Source organism: Salmo salar, chromosome ssa28 (genome assembly GCF_905237065.1).
Source record: "Salmo salar chromosome ssa28, Ssal_v3.1, whole genome shotgun sequence".
NCBI classification, from domain to species: domain Eukaryota; kingdom Metazoa; phylum Chordata; class Actinopteri; order Salmoniformes; family Salmonidae; genus Salmo; species Salmo salar.
In genome coordinates this window covers 41,233,472-41,246,890 of record NC_059469.1, presented here as the reverse complement: position 1 = coordinate 41,246,890, position 13,419 = coordinate 41,233,472, and the positions used below count along the sequence as shown (strand labels likewise).

Below are 13,419 nucleotides of genomic sequence, written 5' to 3'. Positions count from 1 at the left end.
CAACACTAGCTCCCTGCCTGTCCTACCAACCCAACACTAGCTCCCTGCCTGTCCTACCAACCCAACACCAGCTCCCTGCCTGTCCTACCAACCCAACACTAGCTCCCTGCCTGTCCTACCAAACCAACACTAGCTCCCTGCCTGTCCTACCACCCTGTCCTACCAACCCAACACTAGCTCCCTGCCTGTCCTACCACCCTGTCCTACCAACCCAACACTAGCTCCCTGTCTGTCCTACCACCCTGTCCTACCAACCCAACACTAGCTCCCTGCCTGTCCTACCAACCCAACACTAGCTCCCTGCCTGTCCTACCAACCCAACACTAGCTCCCTGCCTGTCCTACCAACCCAACACCAGCTCCCTGCCTGTCCTACCAACCCAACACTAGCTCCCTGCCTGTCCTACCAACCCAACACTAGCTCCCTGCCTGTCCTACCAACCCAACACCAGCTCCCTGCCTGTCCTACCAACCCAACACTAGCTCCCTGCCTGTCCTACCAACCCAACACCAGCTCCCTGCCTGTCCTACCAACCCAACACTAGCTCCCTGCCTGTCCTACCAAACCAACACTAGCTCCCTGCCTGTCCTACCACCCTGTCCTACCAACCCAACACTAGCTCCCTGCCTGTCCTACCACCCTGTCCTACCAACCCAACACTAGCTCCCTGTCTGTCCTACCACCCTGTCCTACCAACCCAACACTAGCTCCCTGCCTGTCCTACCACCCTGTCCTACCAACCCAACACCAGCTCCCTGCCTGTCCTACCACCCTGTCCTACCAACCAAACACTAGCTCCCTGCCTGTCCTACCACCCTGTCCTACCACCCTGTCCTACCAACCCAACACTAGCTCCCTGTCTGTCCTACCACCCTGTCCTACCAACCCAACACTAGCTCCCTGCCTGTCCTACCACCCTGTCCTACCAACCCAACACCAGCTCCCTGCCTGTCCTACCACCCTGTCCTACCAACCCAACACTAGCTCCCTGCCTGTCCTACCACCCTTTCCTACCAACCCAACACTAGCTCCCTGCCTGTCCTACCACCCTGTCCTACCACCCTGTCCTACCAACCCAACACCAGCTCCCTGCCTGTCCTACCACCCTGTCCTACCAACCCAACACTAGCTCCCTGCCTGTCCTACCACCCTGTCCTACCAACCCAACACTAGCTCCCTGCCTGTCCTACCACCCTGTCCTACCAACCCAACACTAGCTTCCTGCCTGTCCTACCACCCTGTCCTACCACCCTGTCCTACCAACCCAACACTAGCTCCCCGCCTGTCCTACCACCCTGTCCTACCACCCTGTCCTACCACCCTGTCCTACCAACCCAACACTAGCTCCCTGCCTGTCCTACCACCCTGTCCTACCAACCCAACACCAGCTCCCTGCCTGTCCTACCAACCCAACACCAGCTCCCTGCCTGTCCTACCACCCCGTCTACCAACCCAACACCAGCTCCCTGCCTGTCCTACCACCCTGTCCTACCAACCCAACACCACCCTGTCCTACCACCCTGTCCTACCACCCTGTCCTACCAACCCAACACTAGCTCCCTGCCTGTCCTACCAAACCTCACACTTTAAAATGGATGTATTTTATATTCTTTTTACGGTTTCTCACCTGGCTTGAACTTCCAAAGGTCGTTGAAGTGTCGGTCCAGACGAGCGTTGTAGCCCCCAAATATATACAGCTCCCCGTTATAGGAAACTGGAGGAGAGAAAGGAAAATGAATAGAACATGACCATTTAGGAGATCTGTCTTTTTCTTTTAGAAAAATTATATTTCATATGGTGAGTAACAAAGGAACACACCCCAACAGGAGCAGAGGGGCCCTAAACACACCCCAACAGGAGCAGAGGGGCCCTAAACACACCTCAACAGGAGCAGAGGGGCCCTAAACACACCCCAACAGGAGCAGAGGGGCCCTAAACACACCCCAACAGGAGCAGAGGGGCCCTAAACACACCCCAACAGGAGCAGAGGGGCCCTAAACACACCCCAACAGGAGCAGAGGGGCCCTAAACACACCCCAACAGGAGCAGAGGGGCCCTAAACACACCCCAACAGGAGCAGAGGGGCCCTAAACACACCCCAACAGGAGCAGAGGGGCCCTAAACACACCCCAACAGGAGCAGAGGGGCCCTAAACACACCCCAACAGGAGCAGAGGGGCCCTAAACACACCCCAACAGGAGCAGAGGGGCCCTAAACACACCCCAACAGGAGCAGAGGGGCCCTAAACACACCCCAACAGGAGCAGAGGGGCCCTAAACACACCCCAACAGGAGCAGAGGGGCCCTAAACACACCTCAACAGGAGCAGAGGGGCCCTAAACACACCCCAACAGAGCAGAGGGGCCCTAAACACACCTCAACAGAGCAGAGGGGCCCTAAACACACCCCAACAGGAGCAGAGGAGCCCTAAACACACCTCAACAGGAGCAGAGGGGCCCTAAACACACCCCAACAGGAGCAGAGGGGCCCTAAACACACCCCAACAGGAGCAGAGGGGCCCTAAACACACCTCAACAGGAGCAGAGGGGCCCTAAACACACCCCAACAGAGCAGAGGGGCCTTAAACACACCCCAACAGGAGCAGAGGGGCCCTAAACACACCTCAACAGAGCAGAGGGGCCCTAAACACCCCCCCCCATGTGACAGGGAGACTGAAAGGTCACAGAGGAGAGAACATAATTACAGAAAAGAAAGATGGAACATTTGAATTCAGACAGTTTTCCTATAATGAATGCATTGACATGAGCCTTTTATTCAACACTGCCATTAAACTACAATACAAGGTAAAGGGTTGAAAAATGAAATGGGTGTTTGTGTGTGCGTGTCTATCTCTTACAGGCTGAGTGGCTACGTCGTCCCTCTGGTAGGAGCTGGGCAGTAGCAGTATTCAGCCAGCTGTTGGTCTCTGTATCAAACACCTTTATCTTGTTGCAGTAGATCTCGTTATTAGAGTGGAACGGACCGAAGCGATCTGCTCTGCCTCCAAACACAAACATCTTAGTGCCAATGATGGTGGCAGAGTGGAAGTCCCTCCAACGAGCTGGAGTACCCTGAGAGGAGAGAGAGAAGACAGGAAAGGAGAGAGAGGAGAGATTTAGTGGTGATGGAGTACCCTAGAGAGAAGAGGAGAGAGACTTAGTGGTGATAATGGTGGCAGAGTGGAAGTCCCTCCAATGAGCCTGAAGAGGGGAGGAGAGATGGAGAGGAGAGCGGAAAGGAGGTGGTGATGATGGTGGCAGGAGTACCCTGGGGAGAGGAGATGGGAGAGGGGGGAGAGGGTTGGTGATGATGGTGGCATGATTTCAGATTGAGAAAACTTTAATGTCCTCAGAGGCAATTCATCTTGCAGCAGTCAGAAAACATTCAACATACAATAGGCAGGATAAATGCAATTTCATAGTGCAAGTACTAAGTGCAATTAGTCCAACATTTGTTAAGTTGCAGAAATGCATTCGGAATAAAAGAGAACCTGCCCAGGTAGAGAGGTGGAGGGCTCTGCCCAGGTAGAGAGGTGGAGGGCTCTGCCCAGGTAGAGAGATGGAGGGCTCTGCCCAGGTAGAGAGGTGGAGGGCTCTGCCCAGGTAGAGAGATGGAGGGCTCTGACCAGGTAGAGAGGTGGAGGGCTCTGCCCAGGTAGAGAGGTGGAGGGCTCTGACCAGGTAGAGAGGTGGAGGGCTCTGCCCAGGTAGAGAGGTGGAGGGCTCTGCCCAGGTAGAGAGATGGAGGGCTCTGCCCAGGTAGAGAGATGGAGGGCTCTGACCAGGTAGAGAGATGGAGGGCTCTGCCCAGGTAGAGAGATGGAGGGCTCTGCCCAGGTAGAGAGGTGGAGGGCTCTGCCCAGGTAGAGAGGTGGAGGGCTCTGCCCAGGTAGAGAGGTGGAGGGCTCTGACCAGGTAGAGAGGTGGAGGGCTCTGCCCAGGTAGAGAGATGGAGGGCTCTGCCCAGGTAGAGAGATGGAGGGCTCTGACCAGGTAGAGAGGTGGAGGGCTCTGCCCAGGTAGAGAGGTGGAGGGCTCTGCCCAGGTAGAGAGGTGGAGGGCTCTGCCCAGGTAGAGAGATGGAGGGCTCTGACCAGGTAGAGAGATGGAGGGCTCTGCCCAGGTAGAGAGGTGGAGGGCTCTGCCCAGGTAGAGAGGTGGAGGGCTCTGCCCAGGTAGAGAGGTGGAGGGCTCTGCCCAGGTAGAGAGGTGGAGGGCTCTGACCAGGTAGAGAGAGAGGTGGAGGGCTCTGACCAGGTAGAGAGAGATGGAGGGCTCTGCCCAGGTAGAGAGGTGGAGGGCTCTGACCAGGTAGAGAGAGAGGTGGAGGGCTCTGACCAGGTAGAGAGAGATGGAGGGCTCTGCCCAGGTAGAGAGATGGAGGGCTCTGACCAGGTAGAGAGGTGGAGGGCTCTGCCCAGGTAGAGAGATGGAGGGCTCTGCCCAGGTAGAGAGATGGAGGGCTCTGACCAGGTAGAGAGGTGGAGGGCTCTGCCCAGGTAGAGAGGTGGAGGGCTCTGCCCAGGTAGAGAGGTGGAGGGCTCTGCCCAGGTAGAGAGATGGAGGGCTCTGCGCAGGTAGAGAGGTGGAGGGCTCTGCCCAGGTAGAGAGGTGGAGGGCTCTGCCCAGGTAGAGAGGTGGAGGGCTCTGCCCAGGTAGAGAGGTGGAGGGCTCTGCACAGGTAGAGAGGTGGAGGGCTCTGCCCAGGTAGAGAGGTGGAGGGCTCTGCCCAGGTAGAGAGGTGGAGGGCTCTGCCCAGGTAGAGAGGTGGAGGGCTCTGACCAGGTAGAGAGAGAGGTGGAGGGCTCTGACCAGGTAGAGAGAGATGGAGGGCTCTGCCCAGGTAGAGAGGTGGAGGGCTCTGCCCAGGTAGAGAGGTGGAGGGCTCTGCCCAGGTAGAGAGGTGGAGGGCTCTGCCCAGGTAGAGAGGTGGAGGGCTCTGCCCAGGTAGAGAGGTGGAGGGCTCTGACCAGGTAGAGAGGTGGAGGGCTCTGCCCAGGTAGAGAGGTGGAGGGCTCTGCCCAGGTAGAGAGGTGGAGGGCTCTGCCCAGGTAGAGAGGTGGAGGGCTCTGCCCAGGTAGAGAGGTGGAGGGCTCTGCCCAGGTAGAGAGGTGGAGGGCTCTGCCCAGGTAGAGAGGTGGAGGGCTGGGGTAGGGTCAGGGTATAAACTATAACACTACAGGGTAGGGTGAAAACTATAACACTACAGGGTAGGGTATAAACTATAACACTACAGGGTAGGGTATAAACTATAACACTACAGGGTAGGGTATAAACTATAACACTACAGGGTAGGGTATAAAACTATAACACTACAGGGTAGGGTATAAACTATAACACTACAGGGTAGGGTATAAACTATAACACTACAGGGTAGGGTATAAACTATAACAACAGGGTAGGGTAAAACTATAACACTACAGGGTAGGGTGACCTATAACACTACAGGGTAGGGTATAAACTATAACACTACAGGGTAGGGTATAAACTATAACACTACAGGGTAGGGTAAAACTATAACACTACAGGGTAGGGTATAAACTATAACACTACAGGGTAGGGTTAAAACTATAACACTACAGGGTAGGGTATAAACTATAACACTACAGGGTAGGGTATAAACTATAACACTACAGGGTAGGGTGACCTATAACACTACAGGGTAGGGTATAACTATAACACTACAGGGTAGGGTGACCTATAACACTACAGGGTAGGGTATAAACTATAACACTACAGGGTAGGGTATAAACTATAACACTACAGGGTAGGGTATAAACTATAACACTACAGGGTAGGGTATAAAATATAACACTACAGGGTAGGGTATAAACTATAACAATACAGGGTAGGGTATAAACTATAACACTACAGGGTAGGGTTAAAACTATAACACTACAGGGTAGGGTATAAACTATAACACTACAGGGTAGGGTATAAAATATAACACTACAGGGTAGGGTATAAACTATAACAATACAGGGTAGGGTATAAACTATAACACTACAGGGTAGGGTTAAAACTATAACACTACAGGGTAGGGGAAACTATAACACTACAGGGTAGGGAATAAACTATAACACTACAGGGTAGGGTTTAAACTATAACACTACAGGGTAGGGTATAAACTATAACACTACAGGGTAGGGTAAACTATAACACTACAGGGTAGGGTTAAAACTATAACACTACAGGGTAGGGTAAAAACTATAACACTACGGGGTAGGGTATAAACTATAACACTACAGGGTAGGGTATAAACTATAACACTACAGGGTAGGGTTAAAACTATAACACTACAGGGTAGGGTATAAACTATAACACTACAGGGTAGGGTTAAACTATAACACTACAGGGTAGGGTTAAACTATAACACTACAGGGTAGGGTATAAACTATAACACTACAGGGTAGGGTTAAAACTATAACACTACAGGGTAGGGTATAAACTATAACACTACAGGGTAGGGTTAAAACTATAACACTACAGGGTAGGGTATAAACTATAACACTACAGGGTAGGGTAAAACTATAACACTACAGGGTAGGGTATAAACTATAACACTACAGGGTAGGGTATAAACTATAACACTACAGGGTAGGGTATAAACTATAACAACAGGGTAGGGTATAAACTATAACACTACAGGGTAGGGTGACCTATAACACTACAGGGTAGGGTATAACTATAACACTACAGGGTAGGGTATAAACTATAACACTACAGGGTAGGGAATAAACTATAACACTACAGGGTTGGGTATAAACTATAACACTACAGGGTAGGGTGAAAACTATAACACTACAGGGTAGGGTATAAACTATAACACTACAGGGTAGGGTCAACACTATAACACTACAGGGTAGGGTAAAACTATAACACTACAGGGTAGGGGAAACTATAACACTACAGGGTAGGGTAAAACACTATAACACTACGGGGTAGGGTATAAACTATAACACTACAGGGTAGGGTATAACTATAACACTACAGGGTAGGGTATAAACTATAACACTACAGGGTAGGGTATAAACTATAACACTACAGGGTAGGGTATAAACTATAACACTACGGGGTAGGGTAAAAAACTATAACACTACAGGGTAGGGTGTAAACTATAACACTACAGGGTAGGGTCAACACTATAACACTACGGGGTAGGGTAAACACTATAACACTACAGGGTAGGGAATAAACTATAACACTACAGGGTAGGGTATAAACTATAACACTACAGGGTAGGGTATAAACTATAACACTACAGGGTAGGGTATAAACTATAACACTACAGGGTAGGGTAAAACTATAACACTACAGGGTAGGGGGAACTATAACACTACAGGGTAGGGTATAAACTATAACACTACAGGGTAGGGTATAAACTATAACAACAGGGTAGGGTATAAACTATAACACTACAGGGTAGGGTATAAACTATAACACTACAGGGTAGGGTAAAACTATAACACTACAGGGTAGGGTATAAACTATAACACTACAGGGTAGGGGAAAAAACTATAACACTACGGGGTAGGGTAAACACTATAACACTACGGGGTAGTGTCAGGGTGAAAACTAAGCATCCCTGTGGAACGCTTTGGACATCTTGAGTCCATGCCCCGACAAATTGAGGCTGTTCTGAAGGCTAAAGGTGTTCCTATCGTTTTGTACTGTGTATAATCTGTGTATAATCTGTGTATAATCTGTGTATAATCTGTGTATAATCTGTGTATAATCTGTGTATAATCTGTGTATAATCTTCTCTCCCAGGCTTTTCCCAACGGATGGTGAAGGGCCTCTGTTACATCTGCTCAATAAGACCACTGCACTGGACTAGTAATGCCATGAAACTGAAATCTGACACTCTTGGATGCAGCAACAGAAAATATGATGGACCATCTCTGAGCCGTGTGTGAATGGTGCTGTGCGCAGTAAGCCAGGTATAACATGGAGGTCTCCTCTTAGGACAACACCTGTTCAAATGGTGCATTGACTAGCAACCAGGCCATAGTGGTGGGTTGGGGTTAGAGGTCAGGGGACAGAGGGTCCCGTGTGGCTCAGTTGGTAGAGCATGGCGCTTGAAACGCCAAGGTTGTGGGTTCAATTCCCACGGGGGACCAGTACGAAGAAGTACATTAATGTACGTTCTGGATAAGAACATCTACTAAACGACGAATGTAATGTAATGTAAGGTAACTCACCCGTGCATTGATTAGTGACCAGGTCATGGTGGTGGTGTCCAGCTTGTGGATGTCATTGGAGAAGCAGTCAGCCTGGAACAGAAGAGGAGGAGAGGAGGAGAGAGGACAGGAGAATGTCATGGTAACATCATACAGAGGAAACAGAAGTTCACATGTTGGTAGCTCATTCACTGCCATGTGCAGAGAGAACAGAGATGTGCAGAGAGAACAGAGATGTGCAGAGAGAACAGAGATGTGCAGAGAGAACAGAGATGTGCAGAGAGAACAGAGATGTGCAGAGAGAACAGAGATGTGCAGAGAGAACAGAGATGTGCAGAGAGAACAGAGATGTGCAGAGAGAACAGAGATGTGCAGAGATGTGCAGAGAGAACAGAGATGTGCAGAGATGTGCAGAGATGTGCAGAGAGAACAGAGATATGCAGAGAGAACAGAGATGTGCAGAGATGTGCAGAGATGTGCAGAGAGAACAGAGATGTGCAGAGAGAACAGAGATATGCAGAGATGTGCAGAGAGAACAGAGATGTGCAGAGATGTGCAGAGAGAACAGAGATGTGCAGAGAGAACAGAGATATGCAGAGAGAACAGAGATGTGCAGAGAGAACAGAGATGTGCAGAGAGAACAGAGATGTGCAGAGAGAACAGAGATGTGCAGAGAGAACAGAGATGTGCAGAGAGAACAGAGATGTGCAGAGAGAACAGAGATGTGCAGAGAGAACAGAGATGTGCAGAGAGAACAGAGATGTGCAGAGAGAACAGAGATGTGCAGAGAGAACAGAGATGTGCAGAGAGAACAGAGATGTGCAGAGAGAACAGAGATGTGCAGAGAGAACAGAGATGTGCAGAGAGAACAGAGATGTGCAGAGAGAACAGAGATGTGCAGAGAGAACAGAGATGTGCAGAGAGAACAGAGATATGCATATATGGTTCAGTTAGTATTCTTACTAGCTACTGCTGAGCGATTAGTGATGAGGTCGTTTCGGTTAGATTACTGAAAATTATGAAGGTTTTCTGTTTCAATAAAAAAAAATGGACATTAAATGCACTGTGGGTTGAATGCTGTAACACAGAGTAAAACTATGAATAAAAGTCCTATGATGGTAGTGACTGCCCATGACTGCTGATCACTCATTCACCATCACGCATTAACCATCACGCATTCACCATCACGCATTCACCATCACTCATTCACCATCACGCATTCACCATCACTCATTCACCATCACGCATTCACCATCACGCATTCACCATCACTCATTCACCATCACTCATTAACCATCACGCATTCACCATCACGCATTCACCATCACTCATTCACCATCACGCATTCACCATCACTCATTAACCATCACTCATTCACCATCACTCATTCACCATCACTCATTCGCCATCACTCATTCGCCATCACTCATTCACCATCACTCATTCACCATCACTCATTAACCATCACTCATTCACCATCACTCATTCACCATCACTCATTCACCATCACTCATTCACCATCACTCATTCACCATCACTCATTAACCATCACTCATTCACCATCACTCATTCACCATCACTCATTCGCCATCACTCATTCGCCATCACTCATTAACCATCACTCATTCACCATCACTCATTCACCATCACTCATTCACCATCACTCATTCACCATCACTCATTCACCATCACTCATTCACCATCACTCATTCACCATCACTCATTAACCATCACTCATTAACCATCACTCATTCACCATCACTCATTCACCATCACTCATTAACCATCACTCATTAACCATCACTCATTAACCATCACTTTAATCAAATATTAGTTTTATTTGATGACTATCATTAAATTCCAAGTCATCATCTCATCTCTATAGAGCTGCTGCTGTCTGACAAAATCAGTATTTTAGTAGTTCTTCAACGTAAATAAGACATCGTTTGTATTCAGCAGTCCTAAAAGTTTCAAGATCAACTGCTTTCTATCTCTCTCAATCGCGCGTTGGCACTTCTCTCATGCCCCGTTCACATCGCGACATATATTAGTGCTGAGCGATTAACCGAAATGTTGGTTATTTTTCGGTTTTAAAATAACACTGATCGACGTCTGTTTCAATTATTTGAATTCCATTTTGTCGTTTTTTTTTTCTGTGAGCTCGATGTGCAGTTTCTGTAGCGATAAATCAGATCAAGCCTGAACTGTGTGATGTAGTAGGGAGTTGTAGTTTCCAACAGGTCAATATCCTACATCCTGTAGTTTAGCTCAGAAAACATGGTAATTAACTACAATGACCATGATCCATTGCGTGCCCGCTTAAACATGTCCAGTCTGTGCGGAGCAAGAATCATGCCCCGTTTACATCGTGATGTATTTCATTACGTCGTTTGTCATCTTCACAGAGTCTTGCCCCGCGGCTGTAGTGTCTGTAACACAAGATGTCTCTCGTCAGAGATCGCAAAATATGAGATTTTCATTCAAGACAGGATAAATATATTGTTTCAGGTGATAAAACATGTTTTGTTACTTTTTCCTCAACTTGTTACTCTAACTTTATAGCAAGTCAAGCTAACTTGCACTGCAGAGCAGCTAGCTGGCTAAAAGCTAGGCTAGGTTGAAGATACCATTGTAGCTAGCGACGTCCACCTAATAATTATTATAAACAAACTTCATTAACATCACAATAAACTTAAACAGGAGGCAACAATCATATCATATAATTGGCCTAACAGCCAATGTGTATTGTTTAACATTACTATTAAAATAGTACTCATTTATAGGAATGGGTAATGGTTTACAAGTTGCTAGCTATCCCATAAAGCCGTCACCAAAAACAGAGGCTCCGAGCCTCGTTCACATTACCAATAAGCCCTCGGTTACGTAGCGCTGGATGTCATGCATTTAAATGGAGAAATCCACAATGGAGTGAAAACGCAACAGCCCCGTGCAGTTGAAGGCTCCGTCGCGAGACGGACACTGCAATGTTCAACTTTGCGTCGTCTTCAGTCCAGCCTGAGTCCGTCAAAGAATAAGAAGTTATCCGAATCACCATCGGTGACGGCTTTATGGAATAGCTAGCAACTTTGAAACAATTACCAATTCCTATAAGTGAGGACTATTTTAATAGTAATGTTAAAAAAAAATACACATTGGCTGTTAGGCCAATTATATGATATGACTGTTTAAGTTTATTCTGATGGTAATGTCGTTTGTATTTGACGATAATTATTAGGTGGACGTCGCTAGCTACAATGGTATCTTCAACCTAGCCTAGCTTTTAGCTTGCTAGCTGCTCTGCAGTACAAGCTAACTTGACTTGCTATAAAGTTAGAGAAACAAGTTGAGGAAAAAGTAACTAAACCAAACATGTTTAATCACCTGAAAGAATATACTTATGTCTTGAATGAAAAGATCATATTTTGCGATCTCCCGAAATAAATATGATATCTCACGAGAGACATGTTCTCCTCCATTTGGCGTTACAAAAACTACAGTTGTCCGTTCAGTCGCGAGGCAAGACTGCGAAGATGAAGTATGGCGTAATGAAATACACCACGATGTAAACGGGGCATGATTCTTGCTCCGCACAGACTGGACATGTTTAAGCGGCCACGCAATGGATCATGGTCATTGTAGTTAATTACTACGTTTTCTGAGCTAAACTACAGTTTGTAGAATATTGGCCTGATAAAAACTACAACTCCCTACTACATCGCACAGTTCAGCCTTGATCGGATTTATCGCTACAGAAACTGCACAAAGCTCACAGAAAAAAAAATAAATGAAATGGAATTCAAATAATTGAACAGACGTCGGTCAATTAGTTGTTTAAAAAAGTAAAAATAACCCAAATGTTGGTTAATTGCTCAACACTAATACCAGCTGCTCGTACCCTCCAAAGACGTACCTGGCCTTTCCCAGGACAAAGGGGTCAGTCAGGGTTAGAGGTCAAGACTCACCAGCTGCTCGTACCCTCCAAAGATGTACATGGCCTTGCCCAGGACAAAGGGGTCAGTCAGGGTTAGGGGTCAGGACTCACCAGCTGCTCGTATCCTCCAAAGACGTACATGGCCTTGCCCAGGATGCAGGCTGAGTGGCCATCCCTCGCCCCCGGAACGGTCCCAGAAATCTTAGGGGTGAACCACCGGTGGTTGTCTAAAGTTCAAAACAGACATGTTGACCTCACACAGAGAAACACATCATCACAGACACACAGACACACAGAGAAACACATCATCACAGACAGACACAGACACACAGAGAAACACATCATCACAGACAGACACAGACACACAGAGAAACACATCATCACAGACACACAGAGAAACACATCATCACAGACACACACAGACACACAGAGAAACACAGAGAAACACATCACAGACACACACAGACACACAGAGAGACAGACACACACAGAGAAACACATCATCACAGACACACAGAGAAACACATCATCACAGACACACAGAGAGAGAAACACATCATCACAGACACACACAGACACACAGAGAGAAAGACACACAGAGAGAAACACATCATCACAGACACACAGAGAGAGAAACACATCATCACAGACACACAGAGAGACAGGAGGTCCACTGGAAACTAGACTGCATCTTCACTTACAAAACAAACTGACCCAAAGTGAAGCCTTCTAGAACAATGATAAGGCCTGTTTGGTACATCTGGTGTAGCTTGCTAGAACAATGATAAGGCCTGTTTGGTACATCTGGTGTAGCTTGCTAGAACAATGATAAGGCCTGTTTGGTACATCGGGTGTAGCTTGCTAGAACAATGATAAGGCCTGTTTGGTACATCTGGTGTAGCTTGCTAGAACAATGATAAGGCCTGTTTGGTACATCTGGTGTAGCTTGCTAGAACAATGATAAGGCCTGTTTGGTACATCTGGTGTAGCTTGCTAGAACAATGATAAGGCCTGTTTGGTACATCTGGTGTAGCTTGCTAGAACAATGATAAGGCCTGTTTGGTACATCTGGTGTAGCTTGCTAGAACAATGATAAGGCCTGCAAAAAGGTTAATAGGGTCTGTCATCCGGCTGAGTACATGCTGGTGTTCCTTGTTATAAAGAATGTTCTAAATAATAATTTGTTTTATCTGATTGTACATTTAGGATTCTGACAGTTCGACAGCCAAAAGGCATAGCTTAAGGATAAAAGGCCTATTCGTTTTAAGACTAAGTCAATGTTCATTCAAGTGTTATAAAATGTTATAAGC

The 13,419-nt window shown here is 47.6% G+C and overlaps 1 protein-coding gene and 1 non-coding gene across 6 annotated transcripts in view; one reads left to right on the top strand and one right to left on the bottom strand.

Moving 5' to 3' along the window:
• The window catches only part of LOC106590013 (kelch domain-containing protein 3), a 91,824-nt gene that overhangs the window by 46,203 nt on the left and 32,202 nt on the right, over positions 1–13,419 (bottom strand). For all 5 annotated transcript variants that reach the window (XM_045710416.1, XM_045710418.1, XM_045710420.1 and 2 more), the window contains 4 exons: positions 12,221–12,336; positions 8,200–8,271; positions 2,857–3,070; positions 1,628–1,714 (listed from right to left, as the gene is read on the bottom strand). In XM_045710416.1, the coding sequence (XP_045566372.1) occupies positions 1,628–1,714; positions 2,857–3,070; positions 8,200–8,271; positions 12,221–12,336 (489 nt within the window). The remainder of the gene's footprint in view (positions 1–1,627; positions 1,715–2,856; positions 3,071–8,199; positions 8,272–12,220; positions 12,337–13,419) is intronic.
• Positions 8,043–8,118, top strand: trnas-uga (transfer RNA serine (anticodon UGA)). Its single transcript has one exon. It is a non-coding gene; the product is annotated as a tRNA-Ser (tRNA).